Source organism: Glossina fuscipes, unplaced genomic scaffold (assembly GCF_014805625.2).
Source record: "Glossina fuscipes isolate IAEA_lab_2018 unplaced genomic scaffold, Yale_Gfus_2 0, whole genome shotgun sequence".
NCBI lineage: Eukaryota > Metazoa > Arthropoda > Insecta > Diptera > Glossinidae > Glossina > Glossina fuscipes.
The window spans coordinates 41,782,880-41,805,774 of record NW_023998414.1 but is presented as its reverse complement, the minus strand read 5'-3'; the positions used below and the strand labels follow the sequence as shown (position 1 = coordinate 41,805,774).

Sequence of the window (22,895 nt, the reverse complement as noted above, 5' to 3'; positions counted from 1 at the left end):
TTTTTTCATTTCAATTTTACTCTGTTTATAACAAAAATCTATTGCATGCGATTTTTTTTGTCTTTTTAAAGCTATAATAAGCTTGTAAACACAAAGTTAAGCTTTTCTAAACAAAAAGGTATTTTACACAACTTGACTAGTTTCTCAGAAAGATAATATTTCTTCGCTTTTCTAGCAAAATTTCGAAGAGAACAAAGTCTTTCCTCTATATATTTCTATAAGTCATAATCTACTTGATGATGAAAAAATGAAAATAATAACTAATCTCGAGATATGATGATGAATATCTTTTTCTCTTTCTAAGGAAATGTTGATCAAGAAGACAAGAACTTTGCTTAAATTCAATTTTCTTTGATGGTGGAATAGTCTTATTGAATATATTTAAAAGAGATTTATGAGAAGGGATGCGATGATTTTAATCGTAATAATATCTACCACCGGAGAGTGCGAATTAATTTAAATATGGATTGAAGTACATAATCGGGTAAGATTCTCTTCATTTGTCTGTTCGTTCATCTGTCCATTTGTTCGTTTTGTCAGTTATCTCTGCACGACGTCCGCTGATGAAACAGCCTTGAAAAAGTGAGATAAAAAGGTGAAAGGTGAAGTGAAAGGACAATAGTTGAGCAGTTTTTTCTTCTCAAAGATGACTGTGGCCGGTGCTGCGACCGCATGGAATTAGTTTTTGTTGCGCACCACCTGTTTTATAAGATTATCAAGAAGAAGAATTTATTGCAATCTCAGCGCTTTTTCTTCGAAAGCCGGAAAGGAATACCGTCTCTCCTAGGCGTTGAGTAATGCAGAAATCAATCTATCTTAAGCAACGAAAACTTTCGAAACGATTTAACACTTAACACTCCACCTATCTGACACTATCAGTTGTTGTTGTTGCTCAATTGCTCCCTGCGTGAAAATATGAGATGGAGAGATGAAACTCACTAAATATGTTCTTAATTTGCTGTCACAGATCATGTGTGCAAATAAACTTTATCTATTCCCAATAAATAATAAACTATACTTGATATAGATATTTCAGACTTCAGTGCAAAAATGAAAGTGATTAAGTCCGAAACATGCTAGACGTACGTACTTAAACAGCTTTAAGTTTTAACTATCGGTTTCTATAAATTTATTTGAAATATTGTATAAATGTCACATAGATGTTTTAAAAGATGAGATGAGTAGAGATGGTGACGCGACGAGATGCCAACTGGATGGATGTGTTGGCTTGAGTTGGCGGTTATTAAAGATTTGACTGATAAATTTTCTACCCGTGTTAATGAAACTTTTTTTTTTCGTTTTAATGGCACTTATAACTAGAAAACCATTTAATTTGTTCTACGCAACGAAAACATTCGTTTTAGTTTGAGCTTTCACTTTTCATGAACTTATATGACATAATAATACTAAATATTCTAAGAATTTTTATACATGTATATTTCTTTTTTTTTTTTGACATTCAGCACAAAGAAATGATAACAATTTAGAAGAAAAAAAATTTAAAAAAAAAGGACGAAACCGAAGTTAAAAAAAGAACAAAAAAAAAAAAAAAAAAAAAAAGAAAAGGAACAAAAGCACGAAAAACGAAAAATTTCAACTAAAAGAGCATTCGCAACTAAAGAAAAACTTACGCGCGTCTGCTTGCCCAGTTTCTTGTTTACCTGGACGCCCACACTTAGTTTTTGGCCCGTATGTCTAGAGGTCTGTTTAATTAATATACAAATCATTTCGGTTTGCAATTCGGGTAGATCGAGACAATGCTGCAAAGCGTTTTGTGCCAAAACGACATGATAATCAATGCCTGGTTGATTGACAGCCACCGACATAAAAAGTTGTATGCTCTGAATACGTTCAAAAAATATAAAGAAAAAATTAAGTGCAAAGTTTGCAAGCTTTACAAAAAATATATATGTTTTTGAGGCGTTTACCTTAAATAGTTTAATCGCCTCCGGCTGTATGGCTTCGGTATGCATGGAACTTAAAGGGGCATTAATGGTATCTTTGGTATGTAAAAGTATAGGGTGACGCCAAATAACGCAATCTTTGAAATTAAAAAAAAAAAAAAAAAATATTTTGAAATATTTTTATTATGCTTTGAAAGTCTTACTAGGATCTCCATCGGTCTCCATAAGTTTTTGCACAAGCTGTTCATATTGAGTACCGGCGCTGGGTCCTCCACCGGACACTACGGTCAAGTGATAAAGCCAGTTATCACGTTCGGCTTTGCCTGGCAATATCAAGTAAGTCGGTCCCTGATGAGCAGGATAGATAGCAACAGTTAGTCTGGCCTGACTTTGAGCTGGATCTTCTCTTTCCTCGGAATCGGAGTCGGAGACATGTTCGACTTCTTCCACCCTAGCGTCCCGCATATTGATTTGTCCCACCGGATTCTGTTGATAAAAGTTTCATTTAATGTCCGACCATTTCGCGTTAAATTTTGATGAAAAAATAAATTTTTACCGTTTCATTGGGAGCTTTAAAGTATAGAAACATTTTCCCCAGCAATACACACCAACATTTTTTGGCATGACCATTCTTCACTTTCGTCACCCATCCTTGCAAAGTGGGCTTTTGATCTTCGCGACTAAGCAACAGCTTGGTGGCATTGCGTCTTTGAACATTTTGAAGAACTCTAATCCAATCATCCATAGTGGCATTGGAATCGGCAGTGAGATAGTACACTTTTTTACCCGTATCAATTTCAAATGTTGAAGCCCCTTCTGCACGATTTATGCGACAGGCTTCATCTAATATAATGTGACCTTGCGGCTTACGTTGCACATCGTGTTGACTTTTCCAGTAAGTTAAAGTACCATTTTTCAAAACAAACCAGCGCTTACGCCAAGTCTTCAATTTACCACCCAGCTTAGCTAGGTGACCCATCTACGAGCGATAGATATGCACTTATCATATATATTCTAACTTAAAAATTAAAGATTTACCTTTTCTAGTGACTCTAGTTTTTTACTTGGCGAATCCACATATGATTGCCGCATCAGTAAAGAAGGCATAGAGGCGTCCATCGGACAAGTTGATTCCGAGACTGCATCGGGTGGCAAAGCATAATCATCGGATAGGCCTGATTCAAAGGAAATATCTGAAATTACTGTGCCACGTACATGAGGGACACGTACATGATTGTTGGCAGTCACAGAAAGTCTATGATATTGTGTCACTTGTGTTGGTAAAATTTTGAGGTTATGTTGGGTTAGCAGCGAGGTATTTGGTGACTGAGGATACGGGACATTAGGTGTACGCAGAGATTGATGCTGATATGTTTGGTACGCTGCATAGCGGGTGATGTCAATTTAATTTTTTAAAGTAATTTTGCAAAAAACGTTTACAGCAGGAGTTAAGGGAGATGTAGGGAAAGATAGGGTACGATGATGATAAAAAAAATTAAAAAAAAATTTATTTAGTAATTTAAAGTTTTTATTTGTCGTAATTTTTAATTATTTTATTGCATTTTATTTTTACGAAAAGCATTCGTTGCAAGGGTTTTAATTATGGGTTTCAAAGGGGCGACAGAATCAAAAAAAACCAAAGTCTACATGAGGGAGTTTTTACATAAAGGGTTGTATTTTATTTAGGAAATTTTATTTTTATTCTCTTCAGTTTAATTAAATTTCACTTCGTTACTACTAAGGGGAAGGGAAACGGTTCTTTCATATGAAAGGCTATTTTTAGGCGTTTTTTAAAAGAAAAGTTAATGCATACTAATAGAAATCGTTTAACAAAAAACTTTATGAATATATTGTAACAAAAAAAAAAAAAAAAGTGAAAATATCTTTTCATGTTCTTTTCTAATTCTGTCTTCTAAGAGGTAAGGGATTGAACAGATTATTATGTAACAGTTTAAGGGTTTATTTTACCACTAGTACTACCAACATTCATTCATCGCATTATTTAAACGGCAGAGAACAGGCATTAAATTAAGCATTTTACACACATACCCCTTGGTTTGGAATTTTTAGGACTTTCTGAACCACTACGCTTGGCAGGACTTAAACTCGATGAGGTTTTCAGACTTTTCGAAGGACTCGAAGCACTACCGGAAGTTGAAGTCTCCGTATTGTCAGTGCTTGATGAGTTATGAGAATTATGAGTAAGCATGACAGCATGATCTTCACCATCGCTTGAATCATCACTAGAGTCGCCTGTGAAAGGCATGGAACGTATTTGGGAAGCCCTCTGTTGACAAGAAATAAATCCGTTGGGAAAATTTTTTCATATCATTTTATATTCATTTTTTTAAGTTAAGTACTCACCCCTTTGACGGTAGCATAAACTGGTACTGAAATATCACAGAAACCACCACTGGCTGTTTGTTGTTGTCTGGTAATTGTATTATTGGGAGTGGCGGTGGCGGCGGCTCCATTATTACTACCCAGCGTATCTGCATTGGTGCTGCTACCGGGTGTATGTCTACCAGGTTGATTGGAACCATTAGCCAGGTTAGTGTTAGACTCTTGCACATCAGGCGGCGGTGGCAGTTGACTTTGACTTTCCCCCCTTTCAGACGTCATGACTGCGTGTTGGTGATTCAAATGACTCTCCGTACTGGCTGCCAGACCATCGTTGGCCACTTGGTAGATTTTAGCTTCCCAGCTAGGGAAACGATGTAAAGGCGGTGTCGGCGGTCTAGGCACTATATCACTTGTGGTAGTTGTGGTACTTGAATTACCTCCACTAGCCATTAAAGCTGGATTATTATTCTTTAGCCAAGCGGGCATTTTTTCACACGACGGTGTATAAATTTCGGCATAATCGTGAGCTGTATCGGTATCGGAGCTATCCGGTCTGCCATTTTTAACCGTCGAGGTTAAAGGTGTTTGCTTGGCTGTTATACTAGCCAGAGGAGCTAAAGATAAACCATCCACAGCCGCGACTAAGTTGCGCTCTAACTCCGTGGGCTCCATTGAAAGATTACGTCGATGCTGATGGTGCGGGTAAGATGTGGTTAAAGGACGACTGATTATCTCTTGTGTATCTAAACTTTCGCTACGTCGGCGGGTTTCTTTGGAGGTCGAAAACTCTTGCACATCCAAGCTCAAACTGTTACGCACCGGTCCAATAACACTGTGCCGGTTCGATTGGTTCGCAATATAGTTTTTTAATAATTCCAACTGCTGGTTACACTTGAGATTCTGTTCGCGTAGCAATTGATTTTGTTCTTCCAAATCGCGTAATTTATTATTGACCCATTCTTTAATTTTTGCTGCCTTGGCCTCGATTTGCCGGGCGTCTTGTAAACGCAATTGACGTTGTTCCTCGACTTGAATTTCCAAAGATGTTATAGTATGCTCAGCGACTACCGTAGGAAGACTTGTTGCTGTTGTGGTCGCAGATTGCTGCAATTGTTGTTGCTGTGTGATAGCTGTCGTTTGTTGTTGTTGTTGTTGTTGTGATTGTGTTTGCGGTTGAGGTTGATGAATCGGTGAGGTATTATTAGTGACGTTAGTGGTGGCGTTATTGGTTGGTTTGGGCCATTCACTCAACCTTTGTTCCATAGCCCGCACCTTTAATAAAAAAAAATAGAAGATATAAGGAAAAACTTGTTCCCATTAAGAATTGTTATTGTTTATCATTGCACTTTATCACATACATCGTTGAGCTGATAGCTCACCAATTCAGATCACAAATCGTCAAAGGTCAATCAATGTAAAGAAAGTTCTAATCCCTTATGAGAATTAAATGTTATTACAGGTAATGGAATTCTCGAAATTTTTTCTCTTTTTTTTTTTGTTGTTTATTATTCATAAGATAATGATGCAACCGAGCAATTTTAAGATTTACTTACTGAAAAACTACGAAGCAGGAGTTTGTCGTTAACCTTCTTAGTTTGTTTTAGTTGCAAGTTAACTTTTTTTAACAATGAAAGCGTTTTCGCAACAATTTCATGGGGCTTGTTCGATTGCAAGCGTTGATAATATTTGTATTTGTGAACTCTTCGAAACCTTTCATGCAAGAAAATTTCCCAAAGATCTTAATGTTGATTTTTGATAATGAAAATTTATTTTAAATCAGTGTAAAAATTTTACTTTAACTGCATTGCTTTACAATCGTTAACTATTTGCAAAAGTAATGATGAAAATGAATATTAAAATTTAGTTTTTTATCTCACAGATAAAGGGCAGTTCTTCGTTGCAACGATCATCGTTCCAATCGAATTCGTTGACCCAGGTATGGATACAGCCCTCATTGTTGTACAAATCATTCGGTTCACCAACGTGCCAAATAAAATCTTTGATTTTCTCCCCGCTAGCTATCCAATGCCATACACCGTTGATCTTATAGCCGCCCGTCCAATATGGTGGCATTTTTTCTAAATAATTTAAGGAAAATTTTCATAAAAACTTTCACGAGCTTCATCTGTAAACACTTGCAGCAAACTTACGATATCTGAGTCTTATGAAATTTTTCAAAAAATTCGATTCATCTACACTTTCTATGGACACGAGATGCATGCCTCGTTTAACACAATAATTTTCAGCGTCTTGCCATTGCAACTGAATGTTACATAAAGCAAAAGTGTAAATAAAATTTGAAAAGTCCAAATAAAAGAAATGCAAAATTTTACCAGACCCTCGTTATAAACGAAATAAGCTTTATTTGAAGTGTAAGCAAATGCCGTCGCAATCATTCCCAACAACATTAATAGGCAATTAATCGACAACACTTTTGATTTGTTTACCAACCGCATCCCAGTTATTGTTGTAAGTCTTATAATCGGAAAAAATGAACTGAGCTTTTCTCTTTTCACCTATTGGATTAGAACTCTATCGGCTTTGCATGCATAATAATGAAAACACAATGTATGAGTTCAAGTTTAATGTTTAACTAATCCTGGAGGATCTATTAAATATGTTAATCTTTATGTAACATTTACTCAAATATTCTATATACTCTTTAATCTCCATCTGTGTGTTTATCTGTTGTTCTTTACAAGCTAACTTAGACAATATCTCCGTGCATAAGAACAAAGAGATAAAAAATTTGCATAATCTTCCTCTTCTTCTAATTGCTTGAGAAAATAAAATGATATGATAGGTAACAAGAGATTCGTTCTTAACTCAACTGATCAAGTTGTGGTTGCAATTTGAAAGAGTGCGAATTAACGCTTACATTATAAGAATTCTAAAGCGTTACGACGACTAAAATAATTCTCTTGATTTCTTAAATAATTATCAATAAAAATTCCGGTTTATTCCAAGTACACTTTAAAAAATTTAACAGTACAAGTGTTTAAAGAAAAAAGAAGTAAAATATTATCAAATATGTGATATTTAATAAAAATATGAATGAATTAGGTAAATAAAAAATCAAAGGAAGAAAAACCAATTGACAACACGATATATATTAATTATTATATAAGATAAATGTGAATTTTATATTCAATTTATTCACCCATTATTTCATTCATTCTCTCAGTCATGCATTCTTTCATTCATTCATGCATTTATTTCCCTCTCTATTCCTTCCTCTCTTCCTTCGCATATTCAATTACTCGCTTATTTATTCATTCGTTCCTTCCTCCAGTACTGCCTTCACAATTATTTCATTAATTAATTCATTCATTCATTCATTCACGCGTTAATTCAGTCAGTCAAATATTCCTTCCATCTTTCATTCATTCCTTCCTTTCTTCAATAATTCATTCACTTATTCATTCATCTATTTCTTGTTTATTTCCTTCTTCCATTCCTTTTTTCCTACCTTGCTTCTTTCCTTTGATGCATTCCTTTCTTGCTTTATTCATTCATTCATACATTCATTCATTAACATTCGTTTAGTCATTTAATAATTGATGCATTCATTCATTTGTGCATGCATTCATGAGGATTTGGAATGATTATGGCATTAGTCATCTACGTGAAAATACCGGCAAGTGCGACTAAGTCCGTCTGTCTTTCCTTTTTTTGTATCTGATAGTCGTTCATTATAAGAAGGCTTACAATAACTAACACGTTATTGATAATAACACGATATTGATAGGCTTGGTGAGACCAAGAACATATAAGCATTCAATAGTGAAGAAATTATTCTGTTCCACACATTGCGAGATATAGCAAATATTGATATAAAATTTGGTATAAAATTGTTAATGAAGTTATAGAAGCCGCATGAGTGCGAACCACACACATTTCCAGACATGATCTATGTCCACCAATTAACTCATTGGCTAGCAAATGATAGCTCTACCATTATACAAGATAAACGAATGCACAGACACAACATACGAACATGATGAAGCCGCGGCTAAGCTAATCAAGAACACATGCAGTCCAGTTCATATTTCTGCGCATTGCAAAACGCATGACGAATATGAAAATTACTGTAACTGTTTCACTCAACAATTTTGTTGAGCGTAAAATGGTTTTTTCCTTAGTAAAGAAAAATCCCCACGAGTTCTTCTGGGTATAAGAGTATTTTTGTTCTTTTTTTTTAATATTGTTAAAGGAGAAAAAGATTTAAATAAATAGAACTTCAAAATTTAAATAAAAGTTTCAACTGAAGACAAGAAAAGTACCTAATCGAGCCAAATGGTTGTACGCATCACATATTCTGTTATTTAAGACAAAAAAGTGAAAAACGTAATAAAGTAAATAGTTAAAAAAAAATAATATGCACGTTAGATAAGATAAGAGAGGAAACAACTTCATGGCGTTTTGTCTAATAGACGGCTTTGAAGTCACGTAACCTTACTAGTATTTGTCGTATCAAGCCACGCTATGATGGCTTCGAAAGGTGGCAGTTAATCCATAGAAATCTAAAGCTTGGTATATTTATTAAGTCAGCCCAATGCAACTGTGTGTTGAAAATGAGTCATAAATTCTGAAAGAATTCAATACAATAGCACTCCGATCAAAGCGATAACGTTTCGTAGGCGTCACAATGGCAAATTTTTGGTTCAATCAAGTTTATTTAAAATCGAAAGGCAAATGTGGCTAAATTTTGATGAAAGAAAAAAAAGCACTAATATAACTTTTCCTCAATATTAAGGTAACTACCGAAGAATGCTTATTAGTTTATTCAAAATTTAGCTTGAAAAAACATTGTCGATCGATTATGTTAAAAAAATATTTTAATATATTATTGCATATTTTTAGGACTTTTATTTATATAAAATAAAAAGAGTACTTTTAAGGGTATAACCTTTTTGCGTACACCCTCATTATTAAATTTTATACAATTTCAAGTAATTTTTACTTTCACTTTCGAAAAAATATCCACTTTAATAAGAGTTCATTTTATTTTTTGTTTCATATTTCCAGACATTATATTAGGAACGAAACAACGGATGGTTTCGCCCCCAGAAAAACATGTTTTACGGTTTCGTTAATATTTTCTATTATGCGCGACTGCGACCTCTTAATTAACAACGTACGAAATTAATGAAAGGAAAATTTTCCAAAGGCATCAATTCTTTAAAATCTTTTTTCTTTTCCTTTCTCGTATATCTTTTACTTTTGCGATTATATTTCCTGCAGATAAATTTCATAAATCTTTTCCACATTGATTCGAGTCTACACTACCTTCACAGCATGAAACACATTCAAACACACATGTATACTCTACATTTTCAACTGCTCTCACGAATAACTTAATTGTTACATGTTACCAGAACATGACAACTTAAAAGCATTCTTTATTTTTTGTTTTTGTTAATTCCTTCTTTCACTTCTTCAGTTTTTCCTTTTACTAAACCAAGAAGAAGTGCGGAAAATGACACAAGAACTTAATTTATCGCAACCTGAGTGCATTTCATGTTTTTCATGTATTTCTTCTATCACTGTTACACAACAATAAAGATTTTCCTCTTCCAATGAACGGAAGTTTAAAACACCAAAAAGAAAAAAGAAGAGAAGAGTACGACATTTAACATTTACTGCCGTTAAAGCACTTCACTTTCATTCACTTTTTCGTGGTTTTCGTGGTTTTACTTTAGTAGCAAACTATTTGGTCCAAAAATAAGGTAGGGACGGGGGATGAGAACGTTCTGAGATTAATAGGAAAATTTTCTAATTCATCATATGCTCATCATATACAAGATCTATACGCTATACTTTTAGACCAATATCGAACTCATTGTTGACGGTTCTGATTAACGTTTTTGATTTAAGCCTGACTAACGTCGCAATGTAAAAATCTAAAATTTCTCTTTCACTACATCATACAAGTACTAAACCTCTACCATGTATTTGGATGTTATGAATGCAATTCTTTAATCAATAATTGTTTTGAGAGAGGTACCTACCGCTTAGATAAGTTTCATAATATGTATTTAAACTGTATTTAAAAATTAAATTTAAAGCGAGACATGGGCATGAATTTTCCCTATAGTGTGTGTAGTCTTACTTTATTTGCTTTTTTTTTCTTCGAAGCAATTTCTCCTTGCTGTTCACTTTAATATCTGGCAGTTCAGTAGTACTTTGCGGTTTAAAAGAAAAAAACGAAGTGGCTAACCAACTCCATGATTCAAGCTCAGCTGAGGCTTCAATGGTAATAAACATTAAATCTATAAAAAACAGGCAGCATTCAACTCCGTTCTTCTCAACCAAACGATGTAATAGAGGAAAAAGAAGAGCAACAACAACACTAGTCTACTTTATCTTTCCTGTCCGCGCTTGTCTTCAGGACATTATGACCAAGTACTTACAATTTTGCAATATTTGCTTTTATTAGTATTTTTTGTATTTATTTATTTATTTATTTTTTTTGCTTTCGTATTCAAAACCATTATAACTTGGTGTGGGTAAGGTCTGCCTTGAAACTTTTATGAACAGATGAGAGATATATACATAAAAGAGAAAAAATTGATAATGACCTTTGTCTCTTATCTTCACAGGCAACGCTTGAGCATAAAAACTAACAGATAAAATTTTTTATTATAAACGGAAAGGCGAACAAATTCTCAATTAAAAATGAATTGCTTGAAACGTGTGTAAGTATTTATGCACGGACATAATTATAAGCATTTAAGGATAAAGGAAGAAAGAGTTTTTATGAACAAATGTGATTGGAAATAGGCTTCAATTAACTTTTATTACAATAATCCTTAAATTATGCTTTACTTCGGTAATTTTATAATAAAATAAGACTTCACCCCCAACATATGCCCATCATTCTCGCGAAAAATATTATCTTTACTCTCTCTCTCCATCACCAAATGGTGTGGAGGGGTATATTCATTTTGTCAAAACGTTTGCAACGGCCAGAAGGAAGCATAAGATACCCCACAAAGTATATTTACTTTTGATCAGGATCAAATTCTTAATCGATTTAAGCATGTCCATCTACCCGTCTATGTAATCTCTGCTGTAAACATTCTCTTGGCTGCAAAAATTAAGCTAACGACTTCAAGTTTGACAGAAACAGTGGAAATTCTTGCACGCAGCTTGTTATAGAAAATGGGCCAAATCGATCGAAGGACACGTGCACAGCATCATGTAAACTGAGAACAATTTCTATTTTTCGGAGGGAATGAAAACTTGGTTTATCACTCATTATTCATAAACTAGCAACGAGAGTAAACAAATTTTTGTCGAAAAAATCGGTTTCTATTCGGCCGAATACATAAACGCTGTTAATGATTTTCTAAATAAACTCTTAAGATTATGTGGCTTTTGATTACGCTTTGCCCCCTTTTGTGAGTGTCGATGAGGGATCGGATGGTATAAAGAGAAAGAGAAAATGAGTAAGAGAGACAGATAGAGATAGATAGATAGATAAATAGAGACAGAGAGAGAGAGAGAGAGAGAAAGAGAGAGAAAAGGAAAAAGACAGAGTGAACAGGGCCTTTGAAGCTCTCTCTGACAGCTCTCTCGGACAGCTTCTTCCTTAAATAGAAATGCCCTTTGTACGCATTTTTAAGTAAATTATCCAAAATATTTCCTTCTTTCTTCTTTCACTTTTACCATATCGCTTCTAGTTATAACATTAACATAATGCACTTAAGGTTGTGGGGTAAGGAAATGCCAAATCACTAGTGAAGGTCATATATTAAAGGACGAAGAACAAAAAATGCTTAGTAAAAATGAAAGTAAAAAAAAAGAAAATATTTGTCTAGACTCTGCTAACACAAAAAGTGAATTCTTTTCTTGACTTCCCTTAATGGCATCCGCATGTAATGTCATCGATATCAGTATTATCTTATACATCTTATTAACAAGTGTAAGGGAAAGCCAGTTTTATACCGGCCATTGAAAGATGGAGGTATATTCATTTTGCCAGTAGGTTTGTAACGTCCAGACGCAAGCTTTGTGTAATCTGGATAACATATACATACATAATCTTCATTGGTATCGAATTTTGAATGGAACAAAGCGTATCTGTCCTTTCGTCTCATGCGTCAACGTGGATAGGTGTTCCAACAAAAATTAATCGAATTAAATCGAATTCAGATTTGCATAAACATTTGAAGCTCTCGTAAGTAGATCTAAATCAATCAAGCCAGACGCCTGCGATATGAATATTCATGTTTTTTCGAAAGCTAGAAACAAAAAAAATTAGATTTTTTTGTTTATTACCTTATTAAACCTCAATAAATGAATGAAACGATAAAAATGTCTTCGTAAATTTTATGGGTAGTTCGTACAGTACGTGCATGAAAATAGAAGAAATTAAAAATATATTTTTTTCTTCGTGTTTTTTAAGTATCTATCTTGAGCAGAATTTTTTTACTTATCATGCCCACCCATCACCGAGGGATGCATTCATTTTATGAAAACTTTTGCAACTCCCAGAAGAAACTTCAGAGAGCCCACAAAGTATATATATTCTTGGTCAGCATCAAATTCCGAATCGATTTAGCCATGTTCCTCTGTCCGTCTGTCCATAGTGGTGTAACGTCTGCTGCGAATATTGTCTTGACCGTAAAAATAAAACTGTCGATATCAAATTTCGTAAAAATATTGGCAGATTGGTATTTAAAATGGCTCGGTTGAAGGACCCGCCTACAGTAGCAGCTAAATTGAGAACACCTCTATTTTGCAAATCGAATAAAAGAATGGATTTTTCGATAATTTCTCGTAAAGTACAGCCGATGAATGTACAAAAATTTGAACTTTAGTAACTGTACAAAAATGGGACAAATTTATGACAAATATTATGATGCATCAAATTTTATTCTTATCGGTTTTTAGTACTTTTATACCGCGAGGAAGCAAGCTTAAGAAACGTCAAGAAGTGTAGAAATTCTAGGCCAGTTTCAAATTAGAAATGTACCTAAGCATGCCCTTCTGTTCGTCTGCGCAAGGGCCCAACTGTGTGGAGTTTTAGCCCACAAATATGCAAAGCCATTTGAAAATAATCCAAACCAGTTACAGGATCCGCCTACAATGCGTACACGTCTATGCAACAAAAGTTGTGAAGACCATCTTAGCTGCCTCGTGTTTTTTGCTTGTTGCTCATAATGCCCAGCATATGCACCGTATAAATTTATTTACTTTTATTCTGATCAACCGCATATGAAAATCGATTTCTTTTCGTTTTTTTTTTTGTCTTTTTTGGAATAACCGTGATGGGTGTAGTAGCTTCGGTCATGACTGAATATAATTTTCTTACTTGTTTCCATTATTCCGTTTTTTTTTTATTTTCTTTACTTTAATATGCGCTGAGAATGTACGCTTGGGTAAATTTCTTTTCGTCTCTTTGCAAAAATTCAAAATAGCGGAAGAAAACTTTCTTTTTCTTGCAATAGAAAAATAAATTTAAAAAAAAGAAAAACAAAATCCAAAGAAAATTTGGTTATAAATGAAAGGATTTTCTTTCGTTCTCCTGGGTTTTATGCCAATATTGCTATAACTGCTAACTGCAAACTGCTAGCTAAAATTAATAGCATATATTTAGGTATAAATTTAGATGACTTTTTCTTGAAAAGTTTCCCTCCTAATTTTCTCAATAGTTTTTAACTCGAATTTTATACCGGAAACTATGCATTTCCCTAACTTTTGTGAACATTTTCTTTACTGCTTTGACGATATATCGTTAAGTGAAGTAATTTAGCAGAAAACCGAGTATAGTTTTAGGGAACAACGAGAAACAGAACATGTGAAAAGTTTAACTCCTTTTTGTCTTTTTGTATATTTTTCGTTGTTCATTGGTCATCGGGTCTTTTTGGCTTAGCTTTTATTGTTATAAATAAAAAAAAAAAAAAATAAAAAAAATAAATAAATAAAAAAGAAAGAAAGACTAAAAAGTTAATAAAGAGAATTTTTCCATTTAATTTCATTGGAATTTTTGCGGCTAACAAAGACGAGTTTAATTGAAATTGTCTATTGTATGAAAGAAATCAATTTGCAAGGGGCAGTAAAGCTTAATTAAAATGTTAGAAAAAGGAATTTCTTTCTATTGCTTATCAAAAGCTGAAAACATACAACAGGCATGCATAACATCCTATTGATTGTCTTCTGTATAAAAAGCTTAAATTAATTGAATGCGTTTTTTCCTAGAGCTACCGATGTATAACTTGCAATTTTTTACTCTTTCATGCGGAATGACTTCGTAAAAGGGATTTGTTGTGATCCCTTCAAAAAAGATTTAAAAATTTCGCAATTTCGCAGCGAAAAATTTTATAAAAACACGATCTTAAGACCCAAAAGGCGATATATGTTTCACATACATTCCCAAAAGTGAAAAGTGAAAGTGGAATCTATCAAATTTTTAATTATGCTTAAATTAACTTAAAATTAACTGTTAAACTAATCGAAAATTTAAGTATTATTATTATTATTATTATTATTAAATTTCGCCAGAGAAATAAATTCCAAGATTAGACTTGTAAGGCACTGGCATCTAAGGCTGTCGGCTTTCATTAAAAACTCTACCGTACTTGAGATTCGAACCCACGACCATTGGATTTGCTAGTCGAGATTCCTCGCCTTCGGCCACTCAGGCGGATATGTAAGATCAACAGAACACTGATATAATGACCAGAGCATTTTCCGCCAAAATATGATATATTTAAAGTAATAATTGAAAGCCGAACATGACGGATACATCGGTCTAAAATATCACTTAACAATTCTTATATTCTTTAGGTTTTACAAAAATGTTTGTGGAAATTTAATTACTAATCACTGTATGTGTATTTACAATGTATTCGCAGTTGTTGTGAAGACAAGAAGATTGCGGAAAAGTTTATCCAAGGTTTGCCTGAAAATAGCTACAGTTTCGCGATCTAAGGATTTCTGTGGTTTATCCACACTACACTCAAGGAAAGTTTTGCCTGTAGATTATTTCACGTGCAAAGCAAAATGAAATATTTTCTTGTTCTTCGCTTAGCACTACAAGAACCTTAATCCATTTGCAATGGCAGAAAATTTATGTGCACCCAATTCTTTTTTTACATGGTAGATGCGTTCTTTAGAAAATCGTGTAAAAAAAAAAAAATTTGTAAGTTTAAAAAATCATGTAAGATACAACAACTTTAAGTATAAGTAAAACAATCGTGCAAAAAAAGTAATAATAAAATCCATTAACAATAAAAATTCAAGAAAAATTAAATCTAGTGGGGTGTGAAAATTCAGTCCATAAGTATAGGATATAAAAATTTTAATTGACATTAGGAATAAAAATCGTAAATTTCGTAACTCTTCATCGATGGTTAATGATAGGCGTGCACGTTTACTACGAACTGGATAGAAAATGGTATCAACGGTATCATGTATATGCATATATCATCGGGTATATGTACAATATATATACATCGATATATATGTAAAAAAAAACCGTCTAAAAAAAGAGTTGGATATTGGGTGTATATACACCCGATAATACATATACATAATGCTTAGTTCGATGAAATAATAGTAAAATCGGCGATCAATAGCTTCATCCGCTATTCAAATTAGTTTTTGCATTTATTTGCAGTAATAAATTTTAAAATTTTTGTTTTCAAATTTATTATTATATAGTAAAATATGTTATTGCATAATATTCCATTTTTTAATATCAACTGCTGCTATAAAAAAAATAGTGAGAGGGAGAGAGAAAATGCGGGAAAATAAGAATGAAAAAAAAAAACCATTCTTCCATATAATTTATCATGTTATGGCGTTTACATCATATGCATATATATATCCGAAGGGTATTATTCATATACGTTATGCAAGCATCATCTGCTGCTGCTTTGTATAGTTGTACTTTTATTGTTATTGTTATGTTAATGTTTATGAAAATGCATATTTTATGGGAATTAAGCTAATTTATGCGTCTGAATGATTTTTATATAAACCAAATAACCAACAACCACCCACTCAACATTAAATTATTGTTCTTGTCTTCTTGTATTTTTCCTTTTGTCGTTTTTATGCGGTTATGAAGTAAAATTTATGAGTTCACCAGAATATAACTACGAAAAGCTAATAAGAGAATATTGAATAAAATAAATATACGGATGTGATCTGTCAAAAAAGTGCCGGGAATATGTCTTTTAATCGCCAAATCTTTTCGAGTCGTCTGCATATTACTTCACTTACAACATTATTTTCTATGTTGTACTGGCTGAGGATGAGTTCGTACATAAAGCAAAGGGATGTCTTTTAAATTGTTCGTGTTAATTGCTAAAAGGCCTTATATATCTCATGAATGAGCGCGTGGTCTCTCATCATGAAATTATTATTGCTTTGATTACGAAACGCGCGCTGCAATTGCTTCTCTTCATGGAATATTTAAAATCAATTAAGAATTTAAGTTCTCTCTATAAATGGCACGAGATCAGCTTTTTTATATTGCTCACAACGGCCTGGATCGGACAAGTGGGTACCGAACGACTCAATGGTCATGGGTTCAAATCTCAAATGGGATAGAGTTTTTAATAAAGGCGAGAGAGAGCCTTGGACGCTAAGGCTAAATAAATAATAATAAAATTTTCCTGATAATTGAAATGATTACTTCGCGGTAGATAATCCGAGGCTCGAATTAAGCATTTTACGAAATTGTGTTTTCGAAAATTCCCATTACTTTTTTGACAGCATATTTAAACAAAATAAATGAGAAAAGGTTAAAATAAAATATTTACAAAATATAATGATAAAATATTTGCAAAATTGAAAGTTGTTGGCTTTCAATGTAAAGGATAGGAAAGAGAGCTCTTCATCGCTACCCCTTTTAACAGCTCAAACAGCCAATTCAAATAAGCTATAAGATTTGAATATGTATATGTATATATAAAGTAAAAAAACAAAAAAATAAATAAATGAAAAAAGGAAAAGAAGGAATCATTGCACTCCACTAAGCTTTTACTTTTTCTCGTTTTTTCCTTAATACAACTGTTAAGAAGGTTTTCTTTGCCCGCCTTTGCCCATCTGTGAAGGAATCGTACCCGAAAAAGAAGCATTGAATAAAAAACAAACGAAATTCTTAAGTATACTTATACTTGAGAGTGTATTGTAAATGACAAGAAAGAGACGCGTGCCATTAATATCGTATTATGAATAAAGGAAGAGATTTATGTATGCCTAACTGTATAAAGTTGCGTGTGCTGACGTATACGTTGTTTGTATGGAAGTGAGTGAGCGCTTTCGGTTTTGATAGATACATTTTTATTATGTAAAATATATATATATTTTACGAATAAATTTCTCCCAACAATTTTAATGATATAACTCAGTCGGAAAATTTTCATTTATTTTATGTGCACTATGAGCAGAACAGAATCTACACATTTCTGTATAGCGTTTGCAACGTCCCATTATATATGCATACATGGAGATTCTAAAGATGTGAAATACAAATATTTTGGGTGATATATGGATTTAAGTTAGATTAGTTGTGGAGTAAATATGCCCCCCCGCACCACCGTCGCTTGCTTACAGATATCACAATCTTTTTAAATTTTCTCTTTTACTTATAAATTAAAAGCGAATTAAAAAATCGTAAAGACCTGATTGGAGGCTCTAGTCGATCTATTTCTCTAAAAATTTAACATTTTTTTCCACAAGCTCTATTTTATATAAACCCAACTATGACTTTTAAAGCTCTACAGCATAGATACTTTTTTACCAGTTGGAGATTCTAACTTGGTTTGCCATTGTCTCTCTCTCTCTCTTTTGGAAAATTTATTGAAATATTTTCATAAAATTTATTAAAAAAAAATAAAAAAAAAAAAATAAAATAGATTTTAGTAACTCTTTATCGATTCTTAACTTAAAACTTTTAGAATCAATTCGCTGATAACTTATAAATTGCAACAATATAATTTCATTTAAAAGCCTCTTTGCAAAATTTCCTTTCAAAGAAAATGGTCCTGAACTATTGCAGTACGTAGCAATATCGTAATTAAGCAACACAATGAACGATTCTTATAGGTTTGTGGTGTTGGTTGTTAAGTATCTAAGATTCGCTCATTGCTTATTATAGAAAGAAAAATTTGGATTTTTGTATTCGTTTTGCAATGATAATCAAAGTAAGCAACAATATTATAGTCGGGCAAGGCCGATATGGATGCAAAGTCATACTTTTCGTGAAAGTCGCCCGAAATATCAAAAGACGCGTTCCTAGTTTTGCAAGGAACCAAATTTTATTATGTATTTTGTTGTAGTTTCCATTATAAGAGACTAGAAAAAAGGATTTGCTTTCCATGATAGCCCCTATGAATGGTAGGGGGCTAAAAAATAGGCCTCCGTAGTCTAAATTCCCTACCGTTAATTTTTGTGCTAAATTGTCATTAATATTAAAAATTATACCTTTTTGCAATGTTAAGATTTAGTTTTTACGGACACCGTTGTATGGGAGGAAGAGTTTAGAAACAAGGCGTTAATATGAGGAATTATAGTTGGATTTGATTCTTGGAACAAAGGAGATTTCCTCAAAATCTCTCGAAAAATTTTGATCTGTGGGTTGAACATAAAAATACTTGGACAGACAGACAGACAAGTTTAAGTCGATTCAGAAAATGACTCCGAATCGATCGATATAATAAAAGATGGGTCTATTTTAAGCTCTTCTGGGTGTTACATACGTCCGCAAAGACGGTACTACAAGTGGTATAGGGTATAATAATAGGGGCGGTGCTTTTTTTAATCCGTGATTAAAATTAATAGTTGGAAAAAAGATTTTGATTTTATCGTACTTTCGCCATTATTAACTATTGGCGACTCAAATGTCATAAACATTTCTTTTCAAACAACAAAAAGCGGGAGATAATTATTTACTTGGAATTAAATCGATTCGCTTTGCGACATGCCTGCTATTTGTAAAAATCCCTTCACAGACGTGAATTGTGACTCAGCCTAGCGTTATTGGTCTCACTATAAATATATATAGACCTTCGCAATACATATTCGTAAACCTACGGTAGTGGTTAGAAGATTCTCATCATAAATTGTTGTAAAAATTTAAAAATTAGAAATTCTCAAATTTATGTTCTATCTGATGGATGGATAACTATGTTATCATGCAGTGTCTATTTATTCTCTCGTTCATTTCATATCAACAGTGTCTTGGATATTTACGGTTATGTTAAATTTAATAAGTTAGTGTTTGAATTAATCAATGTGCGCATGTGATACCTTGGATTGGCTGTATAAAAATGCATTGCTTATGATGACAGCATATTTCCGTCGTATAGGCTTCGTACGAACCATGATAAACATAATTCTGTAACAAAATCCTTACAGAAGTCGTCCACATATGTTCGACTAATTTCACTGTAAAGATCAGTATGTCAGCTTACGGCTTTGCCTACGCTTATATAGCTTTTTTCATAAAACATTAAACTGTTCTCTAAAGAAATCCAATTAAAACGAGAGAAACAAATTGATGAGAAAGAGTAAGAGGAGAAGAAAATTCATAAATTCATCTCTATCTCTTATAGCTGTTGTTATTGTGAAAAGTGAATCCGTGGCATTGTGTACTGTTAAGAAAATGTTATTGCGTTTTCTAATGCTCTCCATAAATATTTTATAGACATTTTTATACCCATCACTGTAAGATGGGGTTATACTCATTTTGTTTCTTCTCAAAATACATGCAACTCCTAAAAGGAAGCTTCGGGTTGTGTGTGTAAATTATATATATATATATTTATTCTTGATCAGCGTGAAATTTTGAGTTGATTTAGCCATGTCCGTCCATCTGTGTGGTGTGCATTGTTGGCACTCTCCTGGTCGCAAAAATGAAGATATCGACTTTATATTATACTCGGAATCGTTAAATCTCTTACTCGGAAATTATTCAAGTTAGAAAGCTGAAGCTCTAGGTTCAAGAATGGAACTAATCGACCGTGTCCACACATAGTTACGAATGATTAAATTTTATTTATCTTACTTTTTTGAGGTTTAATGCGTATTTACCATAAGGAAAACAAGACGTTTAAGGCTATTTTGTACACTCCCCTCAAACGAAGATATGTTATCTGCCTTAAAATGGGTTAATTCTAAAATGAATACGGTAGACATTGCGATTAATTTTTTCTTAATAATGGGGTTATGGGTAGCAAATAAAAGAATTTGGAGAGTAGAACGCGAAAAGGATAATTGTGGGTATGCGGGATTCGGCCCCTGCCGAATATTACTTTCTTACTTGTGTTCAATTACATTACCAACCAATTAACCAGATAATCGATAATTGCAGCAGTAACCACTAATGATGATAGATAATTAATTGAAACTTTGAAACTGGTTTCTGAACGAGAGTATACGCGACTCTTGTCATTTCATTTATACCATATTTGCAGTATGGAGAAATAACTTTGAATATACGATAAACTGCTTCGATTAGTTTTCACATTTAGTTGATCATGTTTATCGATGAGCATGTCTTAACAAATAACGGGTTTACTTAAGCAATTGCAAGTTAAGAAAATTTTCTAAAACAAAAAATAAATAAATAAATGATGAAAATGAAATGGAATAAGTAAACCAATTATATATAAATCAAAAAGGGAAAAAATGAATGATAAAAGCTAAACTAAGTAAAAATAATAAAAAAGTAACGTAAAAACGCTACAGTGGTTGACGGCTCATCATTAAATATTCTGCGCCCTCCTGCAGTCATTCGTCTTTATATGCTTAGCGGTCGAAAAATTGGTCCAATCCAAACCATTTTCAAACGCGTTCGTCCTTTGGCTAAAACACATGAGCGTATCAAATTTTATCAACTTTGAAAATGTCATATCTCTCCGCCTTTATGTCTCTGGGAAATCAGAAACGTTAAAGTTGGCAGAAACATTGGCATTTCAAACGGGATCAAATCGGTCAAAGGACGCACTCGCCGTAAAGCGTAAACAGTAAGCATCTCTGTTTCTCTTAGGGGTTTTTTGCCCATTACTCACAAAAAACTTGTTTGGTCATAGCGCACACACACAAAGTTATGGGCGATTCAATTTATGCATATCTTCACTTATTTACTCACAAAGCCAGCAAATCATCCTTCACGCGAACAGTCGTCAAGCAGTAATCTCAGTATGCTCATCTTTTTCATTGCTTTCATTGTAAATAAAACCGATTAGGGATTCATGTGAAGTTTTTAACGCTGATCTAGTACGAGTAACTTGCAATAGCAATTTTATCCTACCGGAATGTGACGACGTCAATGGTGGGCGATAAATGTCGGTGGGTATATAAGTTTCGATCGTAGTCGCATATAACTTTCCTACCTGTATTTTCTCTTTGATCGGTTTTCGCTTCGTTTTCCCCCATTCTCAGAGTATCAATGTAAATGTAAATAATAGTTTTGATGGTTAAAATATTAATAGGCAGCTTAACTAATGCATTTATGATGTTTATTGCTTTTTCAATGAAGAAGAAGAAGAAGAAGAAGAATAAAGGGCCAAGTAAAAAGGATATGAAAAAGATGAGACACAAAATTTAAGTGAAACGCAACGCGTTTTCATCTAAAAGGTTTTTATTCATTTCTTGTTTTCTTAATTGAAAAGCATTCCTTTTTAGTCTCCTTATAATTAGCATTTCTCTCTCTCTCTCTCCCTCTCTCTGTTATCTTTCTTCGCACACAATGTTTTATTAACTCATGCATAAGCGATTTTTCCCCATTTCGTTTCTCGTGCATCGCTGATGTCAATCTAAAGAGCAGAACTCTTCATAAACATACGTTTGCCATCTTAACTCAACATCCAAAAAAAATAAATAAATAAAAAAAAATAAAAAAAAAAACAAACATACGTTTAGACAGTCCCCTGCTCGTAACTTGTGCTCGTGAGAAGTTCTCTTTTCCGATTTACATTCATGTATACCATTGCATTTTCTGAACAAGAACTGGATGGATGGGTGGGTGACTTTTTGTTTAACTTTTCTTTTCCTGCTTCCTGTTGCTGCTGAGATGGTAGAAATTTAATGATTTAACGAATGGAAGGAATATCATTTTTAAGGTTCATCCGTTTTGTCGTCTCAAGTCTGCTCTGCGTTTCCTTTTTCAATTATTTGTATCCCTTCTTTATTATTATTATTGTTGTTGTTATTGTTATTGTTGTTGTTGTTGTTTGTCTTCTTATTTAATTTTGTTTTAATGAAACAAAAGATTTCTCTTGCCTTTTGTCATATAATAAAGCAAAAAAGGAAAAGTTTAGAGCTTTTAATTAAAAATACGAAGAAAGTTAATATGATGTGATAGATGGCAACTGGTGTTTCGTCGTGATATTGTCTTACGCCCGGTCTCTGCTGGCTTTTAAATTAAAGTGATTTAACAAAACTTTGCGATTCCCTATGGCTTGAAGTTAAAGTAAAACTAAACTGCGACTGCAATTATTATTAATACCATGAATGAAAAAGGATGAACGGCAAACAATTTGAATTCTTGATGAAATTCTTGGCAGAGGCATTCTCTTGCATTCATCATGTTTGTACGAATATTATCGTAAATAAAGCGGTTTATCAAATTGAAACGCGGATTGGGGAAACCATTGTGAGGTCATAAGATGGAAAAATGTTTACACA

General features: G+C 33.3%; 2 protein-coding genes across 14 annotated transcripts in view; both read right to left on the bottom strand.

Annotated features, from left to right (window-relative positions):
- LOC119644602 (uncharacterized protein CG43867) overlaps positions 1–22,895 on the bottom strand; it is a 218,632-nt gene that overhangs the window by 3,794 nt on the left and 191,943 nt on the right. For 5 of the 13 annotated variants that reach the window (XM_038044207.1, XM_038044210.1, XM_038044211.1 and 2 more), the window contains 7 exons: positions 4,269–5,519; positions 3,954–4,191; positions 2,943–3,286; positions 2,461–2,883; positions 2,108–2,390; positions 1,929–2,041; positions 1,632–1,841 (listed from right to left, as the gene is read on the bottom strand). In XM_038044207.1, coding sequence (XP_037900135.1) covers positions 1,632–1,841; positions 1,929–2,041; positions 2,108–2,390; positions 2,461–2,883; positions 2,943–3,286; positions 3,954–4,191; positions 4,269–5,519 — 2,862 coding nt within the window. Of the gene's footprint in view, positions 1–1,631; positions 1,842–1,928; positions 2,042–2,107; positions 2,391–2,460; positions 2,884–2,942; positions 3,287–3,953; positions 4,192–4,268; positions 5,520–5,800; positions 5,886–22,895 lie in introns of those variants that run through there. The other 8 variants (XM_038044208.1, XM_038044213.1, XM_038044218.1 and 5 more) reach the window with 3 other exon arrangements.
- On the bottom strand, positions 5,903–6,738 carry LOC119644605 (E-selectin-like). The gene is made up of 3 exons (XM_038044226.1): positions 6,581–6,738; positions 6,398–6,509; positions 5,903–6,325 (listed from the first exon to the last, which is right to left on the bottom strand). The coding sequence occupies exons 1-3, from the start codon at positions 6,701–6,703 to the stop codon at positions 6,108–6,110; spliced, it is 453 nt and encodes a 150-aa protein (XP_037900154.1). The 5' UTR covers positions 6,704–6,738; the 3' UTR covers positions 5,903–6,107.